This window comes from Oncorhynchus nerka, linkage group LG4 (genome assembly GCF_034236695.1).
Source record: "Oncorhynchus nerka isolate Pitt River linkage group LG4, Oner_Uvic_2.0, whole genome shotgun sequence".
Taxonomy (NCBI): domain Eukaryota; kingdom Metazoa; phylum Chordata; class Actinopteri; order Salmoniformes; family Salmonidae; genus Oncorhynchus; species Oncorhynchus nerka.
In genome coordinates, this window is record NC_088399.1 from 23,040,745 (window position 1) to 23,063,258 (window position 22,514).

The window sequence follows — 22,514 nt, forward strand, 5'->3', positions numbered from 1 at the left end:
CCCTTCTGTCTTCAAGAGAGCGAGAGTTGCACCCCTTCTGAAAAAACCTACACTCGATCCCTCCGATGTCAACAACTACAGACCAGTATCCCTTCTTTCTTTTCTCTCCAAAACTCTTGAACGTGCCGTCCTTGGCCAGCTCTCCCGCTATCTCTCTCAGAATGACCTTCTTGATCCAAATCAGTCAGGTTTCAAGACTAGTCATTCAACTGAGACTGCTCTTCTCTGTATCACGGAGGCCCTCCGCACTGCTAAAGCTAACTCTCTCTCCTCTGCTCTCATCCTTCTAGACCTATCGGCTGCCTTCGATACTGTGAACCATCAGATCCTCCTCTCCACCCTCTCCGAGTTGGGCATCTCCGGCGCGGCCCACGCTTGGATTGCGTCCTACCTGACAGGTCGCTCCTACCAGGTGGCGTGGCGAGAATCTGTCTCCTCACCACGCGCTCTCACCACTGGCGTCCCCCAGGGCTCTGTTCTAGGCCCTCTCCTATTCTCGCTATACACCAAGTCACTTGGCTCTGTCATAACCTCACATGGTCTCTCCTATCATTGCTATGCAGACGACACACAATTAATCTTCTCCTTTCCCCCTTCTGATGACCAGGTGGCGAATCGCATCTCTGCATGTCTGGCAGACATATCAGTGTGGATGACGGATCACCACCTCAAGCTGAACCTCGGCAAGACGGAGCTGCTCTTCCTCCCGGGAAGGACTGCCCGTTCCATGATCTCGCCATCACGGTTGACAACTCCATTGTGTCCTCCTCCCAGAGCGCTAAGAACCTTGGCGTGATCCTGGACAACACCCTGTCGTTCTCAACTAACATCAAGGCGGTGGCCCGTTCTTGTAGGTTCATGCTCTACAACATCCGCAGAGTACGACCCTGCCTCACACAGGAAGCAGCGCAGGTCCTAATCCAGGCACTTGTCATCTCCCGTCTGGATTACTGCAACTCGCTGTTGGCTGGGCTCCCTGCCTGTGCCATTAAACCCCTACAACTCATCCAGAACGCCGCAGCCCGTCTGGTGTTCAACCTTCCCAAGTTCTCTCACGTCACCCCGCTCCTCCGCTCTCTCCACTGGCTTCCAGTTGAAGCTCGCATCCGCTACAAGACCATGGTGCTTGCCTACGGAGCTGTGAGGGGAACGGCACCTCAGTACCTCCAGGCTCTGATCAGGCCCTACACCCAAACAAGGGCTCTGCGTTCATCCACCTCTGGCCTGCTCGCCTCCCTACCACTGAGGAAGTACAGTTCCCGCGCAGCCCAGTCAAAACTGTTCGCTGCTCTGGCCCCCCAATGGTGGAACAAACTCCCTCACGACGCCAGGACAGCGGAGTCAATCACCACCTTCCGGAGACACCTGAAACCCCACCTCTTTCAGGAATACCTAGGATAGGATAAAGTAATCCTTCTCACCCCCTTAAAAGATTTAGATGCACTATTGTAAAGTGGCAGTTCCACTGGATGTCTTAAGGTGAACGCACCAATTTGTAAGTCGCTCTGGATAAGAGCGTCTGCTAAATGACTTAAATGTAAATGTAAATGGAAATAGGTGTAGGTACTGTTCACTATATCAAGGGGAAAGGTGTAGGTGCTCTTTACTATCTCAAGGGGATATGAGGAGGTACTCCTTATGACATTAAGGGGATAGGAGTATGTGCTGTTTAGTAAATCAAGGGGATAGGAGTATTGTGCTGTTTAGTAAATCAAGGGGATAGGAGTAGGTGCTGTTTCCTATATTAAAGTGTGACAACCTCCCACTCTGTCTGCCGTATTCTCTCTTTGTTCTTGTTTCCTTATTAGGATGCCGGTAGGCGGAGTTTGGAGGGTCGTCAGCTACATGGGAAACACCTGGGCCCGGTGTCTCCCAGGATAAATACACCACTTCCCTATTCATGCAGGAGACTATCTCCATGCAGACACCTTTATAGATTTTGTTGTGTTTCTTGTGTTTCTTGGTGGTTTCTTGGTGGTTTCTTGGTGGTTTGCGTTAGTATCTTTCAACATCCTGCATTATCCCATTCATGCATGCTAAACACTCACTTACACTACTGATTACTGATTACACACACCATTGTGTATTGTACTTAATTACTTTATTTAAAAAATATATTTTGTTACTCCTTATCTCCACGTTGTCTCCATTTTGTTACGGGCTTTGAGCCGGTTCGTGACAAGTGGGGGCTCATCTGGGATTTTTGAACGTATTGGTTTGGGAGAACGTGGAGGTACGTGTTTGGTTTGTATATTTTGTTTGAGTTTGATAGGCCCAGTATTGGTTGCCTTTGTTTGGTTTGTGTGCCACGTTGGAGAGAGTATAATGGTTAGTTTCCAGGCCCTGTCCAGCCTGAACTCTTGTTCTACTTTCTGTTGGGACATCAGTCTGAGGAGGTGAGTAATCGGCTGTGTACCTCGGGGGGGAGATTTGGGTAGGGTAGTGGAACTTGCTACCCGGAGCTATAGCCTTTTTCCCCTGATAGGCTTAGCGCCGTGTTTCATTTTTGGAATATGTTGGGCATGGTTAATGTTTGTTATTTTTGTGTGGTGTCTGTAGACTGAGCAGTTGTCTCTGGGGCACATCCGTGGCTTGGTGGAATTTTCCTTGCCAGCGGGCTACAGTGCATAAATTCCCACCGCAAATCCGCACGAAGACTAGGGTTTAGTTATTGTAGGTTTTGTTGGAAGCTCCGTATCTCATCTCTCTTCTATGGTGCTCAGGGTGATTGTCATTTCTCGGGTTGTGGTCTGGTGTGCTCAGCAGAGGGGAAGAGCAAGATTTTTTTTCTTCTCGTAACTATGGCGTCTTATGTAGATGAGTTCATTCGCTTTCCATCAGAGGAATTTTTAGAATTAGGTACTAAATAACAGCTGTTGAAGGTTGGTGAACACTACAAGGTTGAAATGAGTGATAAATGTCTAAAGAATTATATTAGGTTGATATTGAAGGCCAATCTGATGGAGTGGTATTCTTGAAGTTACCACTGGGCCAGCCTCTGCTGAGGACTCGTCGTCTCCCCGTAACGTTACAATGGCCATTCCATCAGTTAGTCCTAGTAGTCTTTTTGAACAGCAGAAAGAACTGCTTCTGTTACAACTGGAGCATGATCGTGAGAAGCTAGAGCATGATTGTGTAAAGTATGAAAAGGAATTGGCATTTAAACAAGATTTGGAGCGTGCTAAAATCAAGTTGCAACAGGAACGGAAAGAGTTGGTTAGGGAAGGAAAGATCTCAGGGGAGAGTTTGTTCTGGGAAGGTGACCCAGATATACCTAGGGGTCGTTCCTCTTTTGGTCGTGCCCCGGACACATTTGATATTGTTGGGAACTTACGGTTATTGCCTCCGTTTAATGAAAAGGACCCTGAGACATTCTTTTCGTTGTTTGAGCGGGTTGCTGACGCTAGGAGTTGGCCTGATTCTGACCGCACTTTAATGTTGCAGTGTGTACTGACTGTTAAAGCGCAGGAAGCATATTCAGCTCTTAGTGTACACGACAGTGCCAGTTATGATGAGGTTGAAATGGCTGTGTTACAAATGTATGAATTGGTCCCTGAGGCTTACAACCAATGGTGTAGAACTTTAAAAAGGAATGATAAACAGACTCATGTTGAGTTTGCGTGAGAATTCTTTAGTTTAATCGCTGGGTGTTCCGCCTCTGCAGTTGTGACTTTCCAAGGGCTGTGTGATCTGATTATGTTAGAGCAATTTAAGGACACAATCCCTGATCGTATTGCCACGTAAATTAACAAATGAAAAGTAAAGAATGTCGCTGAAGCTGTGGTTTTGGCGGACGAGTATGTGTTGACTCATAAAAGTGTCTTTGCAGAGCCCCGTATTCGGAATGAGTTCGGATAGATTTGGGCTTCGCTCACCGAGATATTTTGGCTCACGGCAGAGTTCTATTCAACTAGGGTTGAACAAGAGTCACTATTGGTCAAGAGTGTCACTACTGTCAAGGTTCAGGTCATTGGAAAAACGAATGTCCACTTCTCAGGTCAAAGGGTGCTTACGCTAAATCTAAGCCTACCGCGTTAGCTGTGCCTGTTCCACATCAGTTCACTCATGACTCATGGCCTCATGCCCAGGAGCATGTGAAAGTCCATATTGATCCAGACTATTTACCTTTCATTACGGAAGGTTTTGTGTCTATGTTAGGAAGTAAGGACCTAGTGCCAGTGAAGATCCTGAGACACAGTGGCCTCTGAATTATTTGTATTGGAGTCTGTTACCCTTTTCTGCTGAGACTGGTTCGGATAGTGTTCTAATTAGGGGAATAGGTTTGAACACTGTCAGTTCCATTGCATAAACTGATGTTTGATTGTGGGAATAACTTGGCTGGTGAGCGTGTATGGCCTGCCGTGTACCATCTCTAGTGGTTTCCACTAAGCCGTCATTTGTTAGGATTCCTGATGAATGTACAGTTTCCCAGAGGTGTTCTCTGCATGTGCAGTGACACGTTCTATGAGCCGTGGCGAACTGGTCACTGCGCCGACTAATGATGATAATACAAAGAAGTATGTCACTGTTTTCCCTGTTATCCCGTTAATTTTTTTTTTTTTTTACCTTTATTTAACCAGGCAAGTCAGTTAAGAACACATTATCTGTAACCCGCTCAGATCTAATCAATGTGCAACAGCATGACCCCACATTAGAAAAGTTGCGTGACCAAATTCTGCCTGTGGAACAGTTGGGAGATGTCGCCCATGGCTATTTTCTCCAAGAGGATGTCCTGATGAGAAAGTGGGTGTCTCATGGTAGTTGTTTTCTGGGGGAGGCAATTAGTCAGGTTGTTGTACCAGTTAAGCTTCGTGAGTTGGTGTTGGCAACTTCTCACAATGATGTTGCTGGACATATGGGGGTGAGGAAAACCTACAATCGTATATTAAGACATTTCTTTTGGCCTAGATTAAAGAGGGATGTTTCTGATTTTATCAAAACGTGTCACACCTGTCAATTAACTGGTAAATCTAATCAATCTTGTTTCCTGTACTCAGCCAACCTTTTGAGTATCTGATTATTGACTGTGTGGGTCCTCTGCCTCGTTCTAAAAAGGGTAGTAGTTACCTGTTCACTGTGATGTGTCAGACCACTAGGTTTCCTGCTGCCTGTCCTCTCCGATCTATCACGACTAAGTCTGTGTTAAAAGCTTTGACTCAGTTTCTCTCACTGTTTGGAATCCCTAAGGTCATTCAGAGTGATCAAGGATCTAATTTCACCTCTAATCTGTTTAGTCAGGTTCTTCAACAGCTCCATAGTGAACACAATTTGTCTAGCGCCTATCACGCGCAAAGTCAAGGAGCACTGGAACGTTTCCATCAATTACTAAAGTCTTTGTTGAGAGCTTATTGTACTGAGATTGATAAGGATTGGGAGGAGGGGTTGCCTTGGTCACTTTTAGCTGCTAGGGAGGTTTCACAGGAGAGCACGGGTTTCAGTCCAAATGACCTTGTGTATGGACATAGGGTGCATGGACTTATCTGTTCTCCAGGATGACTGGAAGTCTCCTGAGCCTCCTCAGTCCCTGTTATTGTATGTGTGTGATTTCTGGCGACGCCTGTACGCCGCTGGTGAAATGGCTAAAGAGAAGTTATCATCTTCACAGGAGAGGATGAAGGGCATATTTGATCGCCGAACTGAGCCTCGTCACTTTAGTCCGGGTGACCAGGTTCTTGCTCTGCTGCCAATTGTTGGTTCTCCTTTTCAAGCCAAGTTTCAAGGTCCATATACAGTGGTGAGCCAGTACACTGAGAAAAATGATCTAGTTGCCACTCCAGAACGGAGGAAAGCACACCAGCTGTGCCATGTAAATTTGTTAAAACCCTATTATGCACGTTCCTCTGAGACTGAACAGTGGGAGTCTACAGAGGATGGTAAAACCTGTTCTTTTGGCTGATACCGTTGTTTCCTTGGGTTCTTGTCGTGCTAGATCTGTGCATGAGGAGGAAGATGTTCCTGGTCCCGACGGTTGTATATTGCAGGGTAGATTGAAAAATTCAGAGACACTGGATATTTTAGACAGTCTTCTCACTCACCTACCTATTGATGGGCGGAAAGAGATGGTTGGTTTGATTCTGAGATTTCCAGGTTTGTTTTCTGATACACCTACACGTACAAACTTAATAGAACATGATATTGACATTGGAGATGCTGACCCCATTTGTCAGCGGTTCTATAGTTTCTTCAGAGAAACTTCGTTGTCTGGATGCTGAGGTCAGGTACATGCTGGAGAGTAAGATAGCAGAGCCTTCTTTCTCCAGTTGGGCTTCTCCCTGTATCTTGGTCAGTAAACCGGATGGAACAAATCAATTTTGTACGGACTACCATAAGGTAAACAGTGTCACAAAGCCAGATTCATTTCCTCTTCCTCGGATGGAGGACTGTGTTGATCAAGTCGGTGCAGCTAAGTTTGTGAGCAAGTTAGACCTGTTAAAAGGCTATTGGCAGGTGCCACTGGGGACTAGGGCACGTGAAATCTCTGCCTTTATTACACCCCTTGGTCTGTACTCGTATTCGGTTATGAGTTTTGGTCTGCGTAATGCACCTGCCACTTTTCAGCGACTTATGAACAGGGTTGTCGCCGGTCTGACCGCTGTTTATTTGGACGATGTAGTGATATATGCAGATACTTGGGAAGAACATCTGTCCCGTATTCAAGCCTTGTCTGGCTGCGGGTCGCCTCACGATCAATCTGGCTAAATGTGAGTTTGCTCAGGCGACCGTTACATACCTTTGCAAGGTGGTTGGGCAGGTTGCAGTGCGTCCTGTTCGGGCTAAAGTGGTAGCTATTGATGCTTTTCCACCACCAACTACTAAAAAGGAACTGATTCGTTTCTTGGGCATGATTGGTTATTACTGTAGTTTTTGTAATAACTTCTCTACTGTGGTCGCTTCCTTGACAGATATGCTGAAAGCTAAGGCTGTTTACATTTGGTCTACTCGTTGTCAACACGCTTTTGAAGATTCAAAGAGGTTGCTTACCTCAACTCTGGTGCTGGCTGCTCCTCGTGTGGATTTGTCATTTACTTTGCAGGTGGATGCTAGTCATGTGGGAGCAGGTGCAGTTTTGCTGCAAGCAGATGTGTCTGGGGTTGAGAGGCCTGTTAGTTTCTTTTCCAAAAAGTTGAACGATTATCAGTTGAACTATTCGGTTATTGAAAAGGAAGCGCTAGCACTCATTTGGGCGCTACAACACTTCAAAGTGTGTGTCTTGTTGGGGGTAGTACCTATTGTGGTTTACACTGACCATAACCCTCATTTTTTTGAGGTCCATGATGTATCCTAACCAGAGGATAATGAGATGGTGTTTATTTTTACAATCATTCCATCTCGATGTGCGACACTTCCGGGGGACTGAAAACGTGATTGCTGATGCGCTCTCTCGTGCGCCCTGTTCCTAAATGTTTACTTGACTGACCATTGTTTCGTATTGTCATGTTCTCTCTGTCCTGTCTGTTCCCTCCTGGTCTTGTTTTCTTATTTCCTCTTAAATGTTGCTTCCTGTGCAAAGGTTGCTGAGGTCTGGGGAGGTTGGCTGGGGCAAATTGGAAGTGTGAACACGTAACCCCTCGTCAATTTGGGACGCAGAGGCTGTGTCAATTTGGGACGCAGAGGCTGTGTCAATTTGGGACGCAGAGGCTGTGTCAATTTGGGACGCAGAGGCTGGTATGATGTTCCAGGGTCCTTGTTGGTCCCCGGTTTTATGGGGGGAGATGTGACGACCCTCCCACTCTGTCTGCCGTATTCTCTTTGTTCTTGGCATCCTTATTAGGATGCCGGTGGGCGGAGTTGGGAGAGTCGTCAGCTACATGGGAAACACCTGGGCCCGGTGTCTCCCAGGATAAATACATCACATCCCCATTCATGGAGGAGACTCTCTCCATGCAGACACCTTTATAGATTTTGTTGTGTTTCTTGGTGTTTTTTTGGTTGTTTGCTTTAGCATTTTTCAACACCCTGCATTATGCCATGCATGCAAAACACTCACTTACACTACTTATTACTGATTACACACACAATTGTATATTATACTTAATTACTTGATTTAATAAATATATATTTTGTTACTCTTCATCTCCACGTTGTCTCTTTTGTTACGGGCTTTGAGCCGGTTCATGACAAAAGGGATTTGAGTAGGTTCTGTTTACTCTATTAAGGGGACAGGAGTAGGTAATGTTTACTATATCAAGATGATAGGTGAATGTACTGTTTACTATATCAAGGGGATAGGACTGGGTACTGTATACTATATCAACGGGTTAGGAGTGGGAATTAATTACTCTATTAAAGGGGATAGAAGTATTGTTTACTATATAGAAGTACTATATCAAGGGGATATGTGTACATACTGTTTACTATATCAAGGGGATAGGACTGGGTACTGTATACTATATTAAGGGGATAGAAGTACTGTTTACTATTGTCATGACTGTCGACCAGGTCAGGTTACAGGAGACCACAACCCTACAGATTATCTCTGAACCCCAACAGAGGAGAGATCTAGGGGTCTGAAGATGTGGGGGGTTTTATGGCCCCTCACGCCCCTGGTAAATCTCAGGCCACAGACAAATTCCTTTGTCCTGTTACTATGGAGAACCAGACATAAAACATGAATAAAGGGACTTTGGAACAATGGTTTCTGTCAGCCACAATGGTGGTCATGACGATAGACTGAAAATGAAAATGTTATTTTTGTTTTGTTAAAGGTTAATAGATGAAGTTATTACGAAAACATTGTAATGTGAAGAGTTTTCCTAGTATATGTTTGATGTTTATACGTTGTATTGAAAATAGGTACCGGAGTAGGTACCATTGACTATATGCAGGGGATAGGAGTGGGTACTATTTACTATATTAAGGGGACATGAGGTACTGTTTACTACATTAATGGGACATGTCTAAGTGCTCTACTATATCAAGGGGATAGGAGGTATTGTTCACTTTCTCTAAGGTATTGTTCACTTTCTCTAAGGGATAGGAGTGGGTTCTGCTTAATTAAGGGGATAGGAGTATGATCTGTTTACTATATAAAAGGGGATAGGAGTATGTGCTTTTTCTATATCAAGGGCTTTGGAGTAGGTACTGTTTACTATTAAGTGGATAGGTGTAGGCACTGTTTACTATACCAAGGGGAAAGGAGTGGCTACTGTTTACTATATCAATGGGATAGGAGTGGGAAATGTTGACTCTATTTAGGGGATAGGAGTCGGTACTGTTTACTATATGAATTGGACACGTGTATATACTGTTTACTATATAAAGGTAACAGGAGTAGGTACTGTTTACTATATCAATGGGATTGGTGTAGGTTTTGTTTACCATATCAAGGGGATAGGTGTAGGTTTTGTTTACCATATCAAGGGGATAGGAGTAGGTACTGTTTACCTCATAAAGAGGATAGGAGTGGGTACTGTTTACTATGTCAATGGGATATGAGAAGGTACTTTACTATATCAAGGGGATTGGAGGACGAATTGTTCACTTTCTCAAATCAAATCAAAGTTTATTTGTCACGTGCGCCGAATACAACGCGTGTAGACCTTATAGTGAGCTTACTTACAGGCTCTAACCAATGTTGCGGGGGGAAAGAAAAGTATGTGTGTGTGTGTGTAGGTAAGTATAGAAATAAAACAACAGTAAAAAGACATTTGAAAAAAAGAGTAGGAAGGCTTTTTCCAGACATCTGTTAGTCAGGCTTATTGAGGTAGTATGTACATGTAGGTATCGTTAAAGTGACTATGCATATATGATGAACAGAAAGTAGCAGAAGCTTAAAAAGAGGGGTTGGCGGGTGGTGGGACACAATGCAGATATCCCGGTTAGCCAATGTGCGGGAGCACTGGTTGGTCGGGCCAATTTAGGTAGTATGTACATGAATGTATAGATAAAGTGACTAAGCATATAAGATAAACAGAGGGTAGCAGCAGCGTAAAAGAGGGGTTGGGGGAGAACACAATGCAAATAGTCCGGGTAACCATTTGGTTACCTGTTCAGGATTCTTATGGCAGCTCTACCCTTTAGCTCAGTGCAAATGTTGCCTGTAATCCATGGCTTCTGGTTGGGGTATGTACGTACAGTCACTGTGGGGACGACGTCCTCAATACACTTATTGATAAAGCCAGTGGCTGATGTGGTGTATTCCTCAATGTCATCGGAAGAATCCCGGAACATGTTCCAGTCTGTGATAGCAAAGCAGTCCTGTAGTTTAGTATCTGCTTCATCTGATATTTTTTTTAAGACCGAGTCACTGGTGCTTCCTGCTTTCATTTTTGCTTGTAAGCAGGAATCAAGAGGATAGAGTTGTGGTCGGATTTACCAAATGGAGGGCGTGGGAGAGCTTTGTACGCTTCTCTGTGTGTGGAGTACAGGTGATCTAGAATTGTTTTCCCTCTGGTTGCACATTTAACATGTTGATAGAGATTTGGTAGAACTGATTTAAGTTTCCATGCATTAAAGTCTCTGGCCAAGGGGATATGAGTGGGTTCGTTTTGCTAAATTAAGAGGATAGGAGTGGGTACTGTTTAGTATTTCAAGGGGATAGCTGTAGGTTTTGTTTACTATGTCAAGGGGATAGGTGTAGGTGCTGTTTACTATATTAATGGGATAGGAGTTGGTTCTGTTTACTATATCAAGGAGATAGCAGTGGGTACTGTTAACTATATTAAAGGGATAGGTGTAGGTACTGTTTACTATATCAAGGAGATAGCAGTGGGTACTGTTAACTATATTAAAGGGATAGGTGTAGGTACCTTTTGCAAAATCAAGGGGATAGGAGGGGCAACTATGTTCTATATCAAGGGGATAGGAGTGGGTACTCTTTACTATTTGAAGGGGATATGTTTAGGTACTGTTTATGTACTGTTTATATTAAATCTGTATGTGTAGGTACTGTTTACTATATCAAGGAGATAGCAGTGGGTACTGTTTACTATATTAAAGGGGTAGGTGTAGGTACTGTTTACTATATCAAGGAGATAGCAGTGGGTACTGTTAACTATATTAAAGGGATAGGTGTAGGTACTGTTTACTATATCAAGGAGATAGCAGTGGGTACTGTTAACTATATTAAAGGGATAGGTGTAGGTACTGTTTACTATATCAAGGAGGATAGGAGGGGTTAACTATATTAAAGGGATAGGTGTAGGTATGTTTACTATATCAAGGGGATAGGAGTGGGTACTCTTTACTATTTGAAGGGGATATGTTTAGTAGCAGTGTAGGTACTGTTTACTATATCAAGGAGATAGCAGTGGGTACTTTACTATATTAAATCTGTAGCTGTAGGTACTGTTTACTATATCAAGGAGATAGCAGTGGTACTGTTTACTATATGATGGTGGATATGTTTTTATCAAGGAGATAGCAGTGGGTACTGTTAACTATATTAAAGGGATAGGTGTAGGTACTGTTTACTATATCAAGGAGATACTGTTTACTATATTGAAGGGGATAGGAGATAGCAGTGGGACTGTTTATATTAAATTTTAGGTAGCATTCAAGGAGATAGCAGTGGGTCCTGTTTACTATATTAAAGGGATGATAGGTGTTTACTATATAGAGATAGCAGTTACTACTATATTAAGGGGATAGGTGTAGGTACGGTTTACTATATCAAGGGGATAGTAGAAGGTACAGTTTACTATATTAAGGGGATAGGAGCAGGTACTGTTTACTATATTAAGGGGATATGACTGGGTAGTGCTCACTGTATGAAGGGGATAGGAGTGGGTACTGTTTACTATATCAGGGGGATAGGAGTTGGTACTGTTTACTATTTCAAATGGATATGATTAGGTACTGTTTACTATATTAATGGGATAGGTTTAGGTACTGTTTACTATATTAAGAGGAATGGGTACTGTTTACTATATGAAGGGTATAGGAGTTGGTACTGTTTACTATATACATGGGATTTGATCAGGGACTGTTTACTGTATGAAGGGTATAGGAGTTGGTACTGTTTACTATATACATGGGATTTGATCAGGGACTGTTTACTGTATGAAGGGTATAGGAGTTGGTACTGTTTACTATATACATGGGATTTGATCAGGGACTGTTTACTATTTGAAGGGTATAGGAGTTGGTACTGTTTACTATATACATGGGATTTGATCAGGGACTGTTTACTGTATTGTTACTTCCGGCGCCGACAGAGATGGCCGCCTCGCTTCGCGTTCCTAGGAAACTATGCAGTTTTTTGTTTTTTTACGTGTTATTTCTTACATTAGTACCCCAGGTCATCTTAGGTTTCATTACATACAGTCGAGAAGAACTACTGAATATAAGATCAGCGTCAACTCACCATCAGTACGACCAAGAATATGTTTTCCGCGACGCGGATCCTGTGTTCTGCCTTACAAACAGGACAACGGAATGGATCGCATGCAGCGACCCAAGAAAACGACTCCGAAAAAGAGGGAAACGTAGCGGTCTTCTGGTCAGACTCCGGACAAGGGCACATCGCGCACCACTCCCCAGCATTCTTCTTGCCAATGTCCAGTCTCTTGACAACAAGGTTGATGAAATCCGAGCAAGGGTAGCATTCCAGAGGGACATCAGAGACTGCAATGTTCTCTGCTTCACGGAAACATGGCTTACTGGGAAGACGCTATCCGATGCGGTGCAGCCAACGGGTTTCTCCACGCATCGCGCCGACAGAAACAAACATCTTTCTGGTAAGAAGAGCGGCGGGGCGTATGCCTCATGACTAACAAGACATGGTGTGATGAAGGAAACATACAGGAACTCAAATCCTTCTGTTCACCTGATTTAGAATTCCTCACAATCAAATGTAGACCGCATTATCTTCCAAGAGAATTCTCTTCGATTATAATCACAGCCGTATATATCCCCCCAAGCAGACACATCGATGGCTCTGAACGAACTTTATTTAACTCTTTGCAAACTGGAAACCATTTATCCGGAGGCTGCATTCATTGTAGCTGGGGATTTTAACAAAGCTAATCTGAAAACAAGACTCCTAAATTTTATCAGCATATCGATTGCGCAACCAGGGGTGGTAAAACCTTGGATCATTGTTACTCTAACTTCCGCGACGCATATAAGGCCCTGCCCCGCCCCCTTTCGGAAAAGCTGACCACGACTCCATTTTGTTGATCCCTGCCTACAGGCAGAAACTTAAACAAGAGGCTCCCACGCTGAGGTCTGTCCAACGCTGGTCAGACCAAGCTGACTCCACACTCCAAGACTGCTTCCATCACGTGGACTGGGACATGTTTCGTATTGCGTCAAATGAAAATATTGACGAATACGCTGATTCGGTGTGCGAGTTCATTAGAACGTGCGTCGAAGATGTCGTTCCCATAGCAACGATAAAAACATTCCCAAACCAGAAACCGTGGATTGATGGCAGCATTCGCGTGAAACTGAAAGCGCGAACCACTGCTTTTAATCAGGGCAAGGTGTCTGGTAACATGTCCGAATATAAACAATGCAGCTATTCCCTCCGCAAGGCTATTAAACAAGCTAAGCGTCAGTACAGGGACAAAGTGGAATCTCAATTCAATGGCTCAGACACAAGAGGCATGTGGCAGGGTCTACAGTCAATCACGGACTACAAGAAGAAACCCAGCCCAGTCACGGACCAGGATGTCTTGCTCCCAGGCAGACTAAATAACTTTTTGCCCGCTTTGAGGACAATACAGTGCCACTGACACGGCCTGCAACGAAAACATGCGGTCTCTCCTTCACTGCAGCCGAGGTGAGTAAGACATTTAAACGTGTTAACCCTCGCAAGGCTGCAGGCCCAGACGGCATCCCCAGCCGCGCCCTCAGAGCATGCGCAGACCAGCTGGCCGGTGTGTTTACGGACATATTCAATCAATCCCTATACCAGTCTGCTGTTCCCACATGCTTCAAGAGGGCCACCATTGTTCCTGTTCCCAAGAAAGCTAAGGTAACTGAGCTAAACGACTACCGCCCGTAGCACTCACTTCCGTCATCATGAAGTGCTTTGAGAGACTAGTCAAGGACCATATCACCTCCACCCTACCTGACACCCTAGACCCACTCCAATTTGCTTACCGCCCAAATAGGTCCACAGACGATGCAATCTCAACCACACTGCACACTGCCCTAACCCACCTGGACAAGAGGAATACCTATGTGAGAATGCTGTTCATCGACTACAGCTCGGCATTCAACACCATAGTACCCTCCAAGCTCGTCATCAAGCTCGAGACCCTGGGTCTCGACCCCGCCCTGTGCAACTGGGTACTGGACTTCCTGACGGGCCGCCCCCAGGTGGTGAGGGTAGGCAACAACATCTCCTCCCCGCTGATCCTCAACACGGGGCCCCACAAGGGTGCGTTCTGAGCCCTCTCCTGTACTCCCTGTTCACCCACGACTGCGTGGCCACGCACGCCTCCAACTCAATCATCAAGTTTGCGGACGAGACAACAGTGGTAGGCTTGATTACCAACAACGACGAGACGGCCTACAGGGAGGAGGTGAGGGCCCTCGGAGTGTGGTGTCAGGAAAATAACCTCACACTCAACGTCAACAAAACTAAGGAGATGATTGTGGACTTCAGGAAACAGCAGAGGGAACACCCCCTATCCACATCGATGGAACAGTAGTGGAGAGGGTAGCAAGTTTTAAGTTCCTCGGCATACACATCACAGACAAACTGAATTGGTCCACTCACACTGACAGCGTCGTGAAGAAGGCGCAGCAGCGCCTCTTCAACCTCAGGAGGCTGAAGAAATTCGGCTTGTCACCAAAAGCACTCACGAACTTCTACAGATGCACAATCGAGAGCATCCTGGCGGGCTGTATCACCGCCTGGTACGGCAACTGCTCCGCCCTCAACCGTAAGGCTCTCCAGAGGGTAGTGAGGTCTGCACAACGCATCACCGGGGGCAAACTACCTGCCCTCCAGGACACCTACACCACCCGATGTTACAGGAAGGCCATAAAGATCATCAAGGACATCAACCACCCGAACCACTGCCTGTTCACCCCGCTATCATCCAGAAGGCGAGGTCAGTACAGGTGCATCAAAGCTGGGACTGAGAGACTGAAAAACAGCTTCTATCTCAAGGCTATCAGACTGTTAAACAGCCACCATTGAGTGGCTGCTGCCAACACACTGTCATTGACACTGACCCAACTCCAGCCACTTTAATAATGGGAATTGATGGGAAATGATGTAAATATATCACTAGCCACTTTAAACAATGCTACCTTATATAATGTTACTTACCCTACATTATTCATCTCATATGCATACGTATATACTGTACTCTACATCATCGACTGCATCCTTATGTAATACATGTATCACTAGCCACTTTAACTATGCCACTTTGTTTACTTTGTCTACATACTCATCTCATATGTATATACTGTACTCGATACCATCTACTGTATGCTGCTCTGTACCATCACTCACTCATATATCCTTATGTACATATTCTTTATCCCCTTACACTGTGTATAAGACAGTAGTTTTAGAATTGTTAGTTAGATTACTTGTTGGTTATCACTGCATTGTCGGAACTAGAAGCACAAGCATTTCGCTACACTCGCATTAACATCTGCTAACCATGTGTATGTGACAAATAAAAATTTGATTTGATTTGATTTGATTTGATTTGTATGAAGGGTATAGGAGTTGGTACTGTTTACTATATACATGGTATTTGATCAGGGACTGTTTACTGTATGAAGGGTATAGGAGTTGGTACTGTTTACTATATACATGGGATTTGATCAGGGACTGTTTACTGTATGAAGGGTATAGGAGTTGGTACTGTTTACTATATACATGGGATTTGATCAGGTACTGTTTACTGTATGTAAGGGCTACTACAGAAGCAAATAGGGTCAGGGATAGTGCGTTTCTAATGGCTAGAACCAACGCAGCATAACAAGATAAATCAATAAAAACAAACTAGAATTGGATTGCTGGTCTTCTCTACACCAGAGGTTCAAGGAAAGTTAAGATGTGCTGCTAAAATAATATGTCTTCATGTTGAAATTAAATATGAACACACACCCCACACAGGGTTGCATTCAGGAGTGCAATATACTGACCCGGCAGATAGTTCTACAATATTGTGGCCTACTGAACGTGGGCGTAGATTAGACGCAAACAGAAAGAAAAAATATCCTTTAAGAAAAAACTGCATTGTTCTATTACTCTCCCTCTGTCATCAAAGTGTTTGTTTATTTTTCCGTGTACATGTGTGTGTACCTGCAGCCGCCAGGGCTGAGGGAGTGGAAACCGGATTCACAGGTGTCACACTTCACCCCTGACACACTGGGTCTGCACTCACACTTCCCCTCCACACCACACTGCAGACTCACAGAACTTGGGAGAGAGGATGGAGGGAGAGAGAGAGAGAGAGAGAGAGAGAGAGAGTGAGAATGAGAGAGAGAGAGAGAGAGAGAGAGAGAGGGGCTGACAGGGTGAGAGAGTGAGTGAGTGAGTGAGTGAGTGAGTGAGTGAGTGAGTGAGTGAGTGAGAGAGAGAGAGAGAGATGGATGGATAGTTCATGTTTATGATGCCTTAATATGAAGCAGTCTAAAATACATGGTTTACCCATGGTGTTACAGTCACAGGGGCTGCAGGGGTCCTGTGGTGACCGTCGGTAGTGGTTCTCTCTACAGCGTTCACAATGCGGTCCATCAGTCTGGTCCCTACAGTCTACACAGCGCCCCCCACTTGCTGTGCTGCGGTACTGCTCCGCATCAAACACACACACATCCGCCTGCCCACTGCAGTTACACTCTTGAGGAGATATTTTCTAGAATCCTAAACCTCATGTAGCCAGACAGAGAGACAGCAGAATACTGCAGTGTAGAGGAAGAGAGACAGGGGGGATAGCGAGAGGAAGAGAAGGTGGGTGGGTGGTATGGAAGGGACGGAGGGAGAGAGAGAGGTAAATAAGAAAGAGAGGGGAAAAGATTAGCAAAAAAAGAGGGAGGAGATGAGGTCAGGGAAATGGCGAGAGAGGGAGAGTGAGATGGGGAGGAAAAGTGAGAGAGAATGGATGGGGGTTACTGTATGCTTATGAGAGATTATGCGTGTGGGATTGGATCCTAATGTACAGATACATTTATAATCCCATTTCACACGGGCCTAATGATCAGCCAATCACTTAGTCAGGGGGCACCGTGATAACGCTAATAAGTGTTTGTACAAGAGACGATTACTCAATCGATAACCTCCAATCACAGGGCTCGGTAGAGTACTCTTCATTTCCTCTACACTGCAGTATTCTGCTGTCTCTCTGTCTGGCTACATGAGGTTTAGGATTCTAGAAAATATCCTATTTTATTACACATCAAATTTTCTGTTAAGTTTGCAATAAGTATGTGATTATTCCTCCCTGAATGAAGAGAGGAGAGGTTCCATTCTAGTTGTATTTTGCTCTACAGAGTAGGAAGTGAGTGTATTTGCTATTAGAGTATAGAGGTTAGGCATATATTAACGAGACTCTATCTAGAGATAGGCCTCAGAGCCACAGAAAGATCATCAAGGTCTAAACCAGTGCTGCATAGTTATAGTCTTACATGTGTCATTCTCAATTTATAGGATTGGGTGCATACAGGTGGGCCTACACAGTAAGATATGAAAGTCTGATTAGTAAACCACTGGATATGAGTCTGCTAATGATTAACATGTGAAAAACACAAGACATAATAAAACACCTACTACAGTCAATAACTTTATTTACATGTGTTGATTTTTGCTTATAGTACCTGTAGCAGACAGGTATGAGGTATAAAAAGGCCTTAGTGTGTTTATGAAACAAGTTGTCATGGAGAAGAACTGTCACGACTCCTATCGAAGGTGGCTCCCCTTCCTTTTCGGGTGGTGCTCGGCGGTCGTCACCGGCCTGCTAGCTGCCACGACCCCTTTTTCTCTTTTCTGCTGGTTTGGTCTGATTTGTTTCACTTGTTACTTGTTTAGACTTTTAGTTTGACTATTTAAGTCGGTAGGCCGCCTGCTCTTCGTGAGAGCTTGTTTATTCACACTTTGTATGTGTGGTAGTGTGATCTTGGTTTGGTTCCTCTTTTGGGCATTTGTTTTATGAAGCTCAGTTTCGTTATATAGACTATTTTGCCCTGTGCTGAATAAAGAGCTGTTCAGAACTTTCTGCCTCCTGCACCTGACTCCTGCCTCCTGCACCTGACTCCTGCCTCCTGCACCTGACTCCTCACCCACTACGCCTAAGATTGTTACACCAACATCCTTCACCAGGCACCATAGTCTTATTTTCATTCTATATATTAACATTTGATTCCTAAAAAATTTACAAAAATTAATTTAAACCAACAGCTTGTAAACATACTTTTTAAAGTATTCTGGAAATGTGTAATTCTGAAACAATGGAGGTCACTCTGGGAACGAGTCAAATCAACTGCAGCATAATAGTCTACTATAGCAGAGGCCATCGAAAAACAGGGGAAATGTAGTCAATTGTCTAATAGCAGAATTAAGATGGACCTGCTTCGTCAATTATATAGGTATCTGATTCTAGAAATACAAATAAATCTCTATTTTCAACATCCACATATGCGACGGCCCACTGAGCACAGACGTCAACTCAACGTCTATTACACGTTGGTTCAACGTCGATTCAACCAGTGTGTGCCCAGTGGGATGCCTATATGATCAATGGCTTACACTTCACATTTGCAACATTGATCATGTAATTGGTGGCCATAGACATAACCTTACCTAACCTCCCTGATAATAATCACCGTTGAAAAATTCATCTTAAACTCATTTAGGCCAACTGGAACATGGCATCCAGCCAAAGGCTACCTCTTTTCAACTACTTTTGTCACGACTTCTACCGAAGTCGTTGCCTCTCCTTGTTCGGGCGGTGCTCGGCGTTCTACGTCACCGGTCTTCTAGCCATTATCGATCCTTTTTTCATTTTCCATTGGTTTTGTCTTGTCTTTCCACACACCTGTTTTCAATCCCATTCATTACCTGTTGTATATTTAACCCTCTGTTTCCCCTCATGTCTTTGTCAGAGATTGTTTTATTGTCAGTGTAGTGTGATTGTTGTATAGGTGCGCGTCGGGTCCTCGTACCCATGTTTGTTTGTTTATGCATACTCCGTGGACTTTATTAAAAGACTCCATTTTACACTCCATTTGACTCTCCTGCGCCTGACTTCCCTGCCACCTATTACACCTATGCATGACAGAATCTCTGACCAATATATGAAGTCAGCAGGAGAGGACACTATGCCCATGGAGCTGGAGGAACGCGTTCAGGAACAAGCGAGGGAGCTTGACGTTATCAGCTCCGTCATGGATCACATTGTCATGAAAATGGATCGCTGGGAGAGACAGGGAGTTTCTCCAGCGCCACCGCCACCACAACCGGAATCTCCCGTGAACATTTTTCCCTCTCTGGAATTGAAGATCCATTTATCCCTACCTACGGGGTACAACGGAGATACTGCCGGCTGCCAGGGTTTCCTCCTTAAACTGAACTTGTATCTAGCCTCCCCAGTACCATCTGACCGTGAGACCGGGAAAGCCCTGGAATGGGCCAGCGCTGTGTGTAGTAGGGAGGATGCGGCGCTGGACCATGTTGAGGAGTTCACCCGCCAATTCCGGATAGTATTCGATCACCCACCTGAAGGCAAAGCAGCGGGTGAGCTTCTCTATCATCTGAGGCAGGAGACGAGGAGTGTACAGGATTTTGCTTTGGAGTTTAGGACCTTGGCTGCCGGCGCTGGATGGAGCGACAGGGCCCTGACCGACCATTGCCGTTGTAGTCTACGCGAGGACGTCCGTCGGGAGCTGGCCTGTAGAGACACCACCCTCACCTTCGACCAGCTGGTGGACATGTCCATCAAGCTGGACAACATGCTGGCTACTCGTGGACGTCTAGATCGGGTCTGGTTGTTCCATCCTCCCGCACCCTCTCTCCCGAACCTATGGAATTGGGAGGGATGGTGGCTATGGAGACATATGTCTCTGAATCCCTGCATCAGGGGTTCATTCAGCCATCCATTTCACCCGTCTCTTCGAGTTTCTTTTTTTGTGAAAAAAAAGGATGGCGGTTTACGCCCGTGCGTTGATTATCGAGGTCTTAATAAAATCACAGTGAAATATAGTTACCCGCTACCTCTGATCAATACGATTATTGAGTTAATGCACGGGGCACGTTTTTTTCACAAAATTGGATCTCAGGAGTGCGTACAATCTGGTGCGTATTAAGAAGGGTGATGAGTGGAAGACGGCATTTAGCACCACCTCAGATCATTATGAGTACCTGGTCATGCCATATGGGTTGATGAATGCTACATCAGTTTTCCAATCATTTGTAGATGAGATCTTCAGGGACCTGCACGGGCAGGGTGTAGTGGTGTATATCGATGATATTCTGATATACTCTGCTACACGCGCCGAGCATGTGTCCCTGGTGGGCAGGGTGCTTGGTCGCCTGTTGGAGCATGATCTATATGTCAAGTCTGAGAAATGCTTGTTTTTCCAACAATCCATCTCCTTCCTAGGGCATCGGATTTCCACTTCAGGAGTGGAGATGGTGAGCGACGGCATTACAGCCGTGCGTAATTGGCCGACTCCCTCCACGGTAAAGGAGTTGCAGCGTTTTTGGGGGTTTTCCAATTACTACCGGAGGTTTATCTGGGGTTTTGGTCAGGTGGCAGCTCCCATTACCTCACTGCTAAAGGGGGGCCCGGTGCGCTTGCAGTGGTCGGCTGAGGCGAACAGGGCTTTTGAGCACCTGAAGACTCTGTTTACCTCGGTGCCTGTGCTGGCTCATCCGGATCCCTCTTTGCCATTCATAGTGGAGGTGGACGAATCCGAAGCTGGGATAAGAGCAGTGCTCTCTCAGCGTTCGGGTACGCCACTGAAGCTTCGTCCCTGTGCTTTCTTTTCTAAGAAGGTGTGGAGGCATTGGCTTGAGGGGGCTGAACACCCTTTTCTCATCTGGACTGACCACTGCAATCTGGAGTATATCCGGCAGGCGAAGAGATTGAATCCTCGCCAGGCAAGGTGGGCCGTTTTTTTCACTCGTTTTGTGTTTACTCTTTCTTACAGACCAGGCTCCCAGAACGTTAAGGCAGACGCATTGTCTCGGCTGTATGACACAGAGGAGCGGTCCATGGATCCCACTCCCATACTCCCAGCTTCGTGTCTGGTGGCGCCTGTAGTGTGGGAGCTTGACGCGGACATTGAGCGGGCGTCACGTGCAGAGCCTTCTCCCCCTGAGTGTCCAGCTGGTCGTCTGTACGTTCGGTCTGCTGTCCGCGACCGATTGATATATTGGGCTCACACGTCACCCTTCTCTGGTCATCCTGGGATAGGTCGGACGATGCGCTGTCTTGACGGGAGATACTGGTGGCCCACTTTAGCTAAGGACGTGAGGATTTATGTTTCTTCCTGCTCGGTGTGCGCCCAGTGCAAGGCTCCTAGACACCTGCCCAGAGGTAAGCTACAACCTCTACCCGTTCCTCAACGGCCGTGGTCGCACCTGTCCGTGGATTTTTTGACTGATCTTCCACCTTCACAGGGTTACACCACGATCCTGGTCGTTGTGGATCGGTTTTCAAAGTCCTGTCGTCTCCTCCCTTTGCCCGGTCTCCCTACGGCCGTACAAACTGCAGAGGCCCTGTTTACACACGTTTTCCGGCACTATGGGGTGCCTGAGGATATAGTGTCTGATCGGGGTCCCCAGTTCACATCAAGGGTCTAGAAGGCGTTCATGGAGCGTCTGGGGATCTCGGTTAGTCTTACCTCAGGTTTTCACCCCGAGAGTAATGGGCAGGTGGAGAGAGTTAACCAGGATGTGGGTAGGTTTCTGCGGTCTTATTGCCAGGATCGGCCGGGGGAGTGGGCGAAGTTCGTACCCTGGGCAGAGATGGCTCAGAACTCGCTACGTCACTCCTACACTAACCTTACTCCCTTTCAATGTGTATTAGGGTATCAGCCGGTTCCTTGGCATCAGAGCCAGACCGAGGCCCCTGCGGTGGACAATTGGTTTCGGCACGCTGAGGAGACCTGGGAGGCAGCCCACGTCCACCTTCAGCGTGCCATAAGGCGCCAGAAAATTGGTGCAGACCTTCGCCGCAGTGAGGCCCCAGTGTTCGCACCAGGGGACAGGGTCTGGCTCTCGACCCGAAACCTGCCCCTTTGCCTGCTCTGCCGGAAGCTGGGTCCGCGGTTTGTGGGGCCGTTTAAAGTCCTGAGGAGAGTGAACAAGGTATGTTATAGGTTACTACTACCCACTCATTACCGTATTAACCTCTCGTTCCATGTGTCTCTCCTCAAGCCGATGGTGGCTGGCCCGCTCCTTGAGGCTGAAGTGCGTAATGTTCATCCGCCTCCTCTAGACATCGGGGGTTCCGGCGTACTCTGTTCGATCCATTTTGGATTCGAGACATCGGGCGAGGGGCCTTCAGTACCTCGTGGACTGGGAGGGGTACAGGCCGGAGGAGAGATGCTGGGTTCCGGTGGAGGACGTGTTAAATCCTTCCATTTTATCAGAATTCCAC

The 22,514-nt window shown here is 45.8% G+C and overlaps 1 protein-coding gene across 1 annotated transcript in view; it reads right to left on the bottom strand.

Annotated features, from left to right (window-relative positions):
- The window catches only part of LOC115120723 (laminin subunit gamma-3-like), a 235,120-nt gene that overhangs the window by 159,822 nt on the left and 52,784 nt on the right, over window positions 1-22,514 (bottom strand). Inside the window, 2 exon segments of the mRNA XM_065018086.1 lie at window positions 16,220-16,337; window positions 16,568-16,756. Coding sequence (XP_064874158.1) covers window positions 16,220-16,337; window positions 16,568-16,756 — 307 coding nt within the window.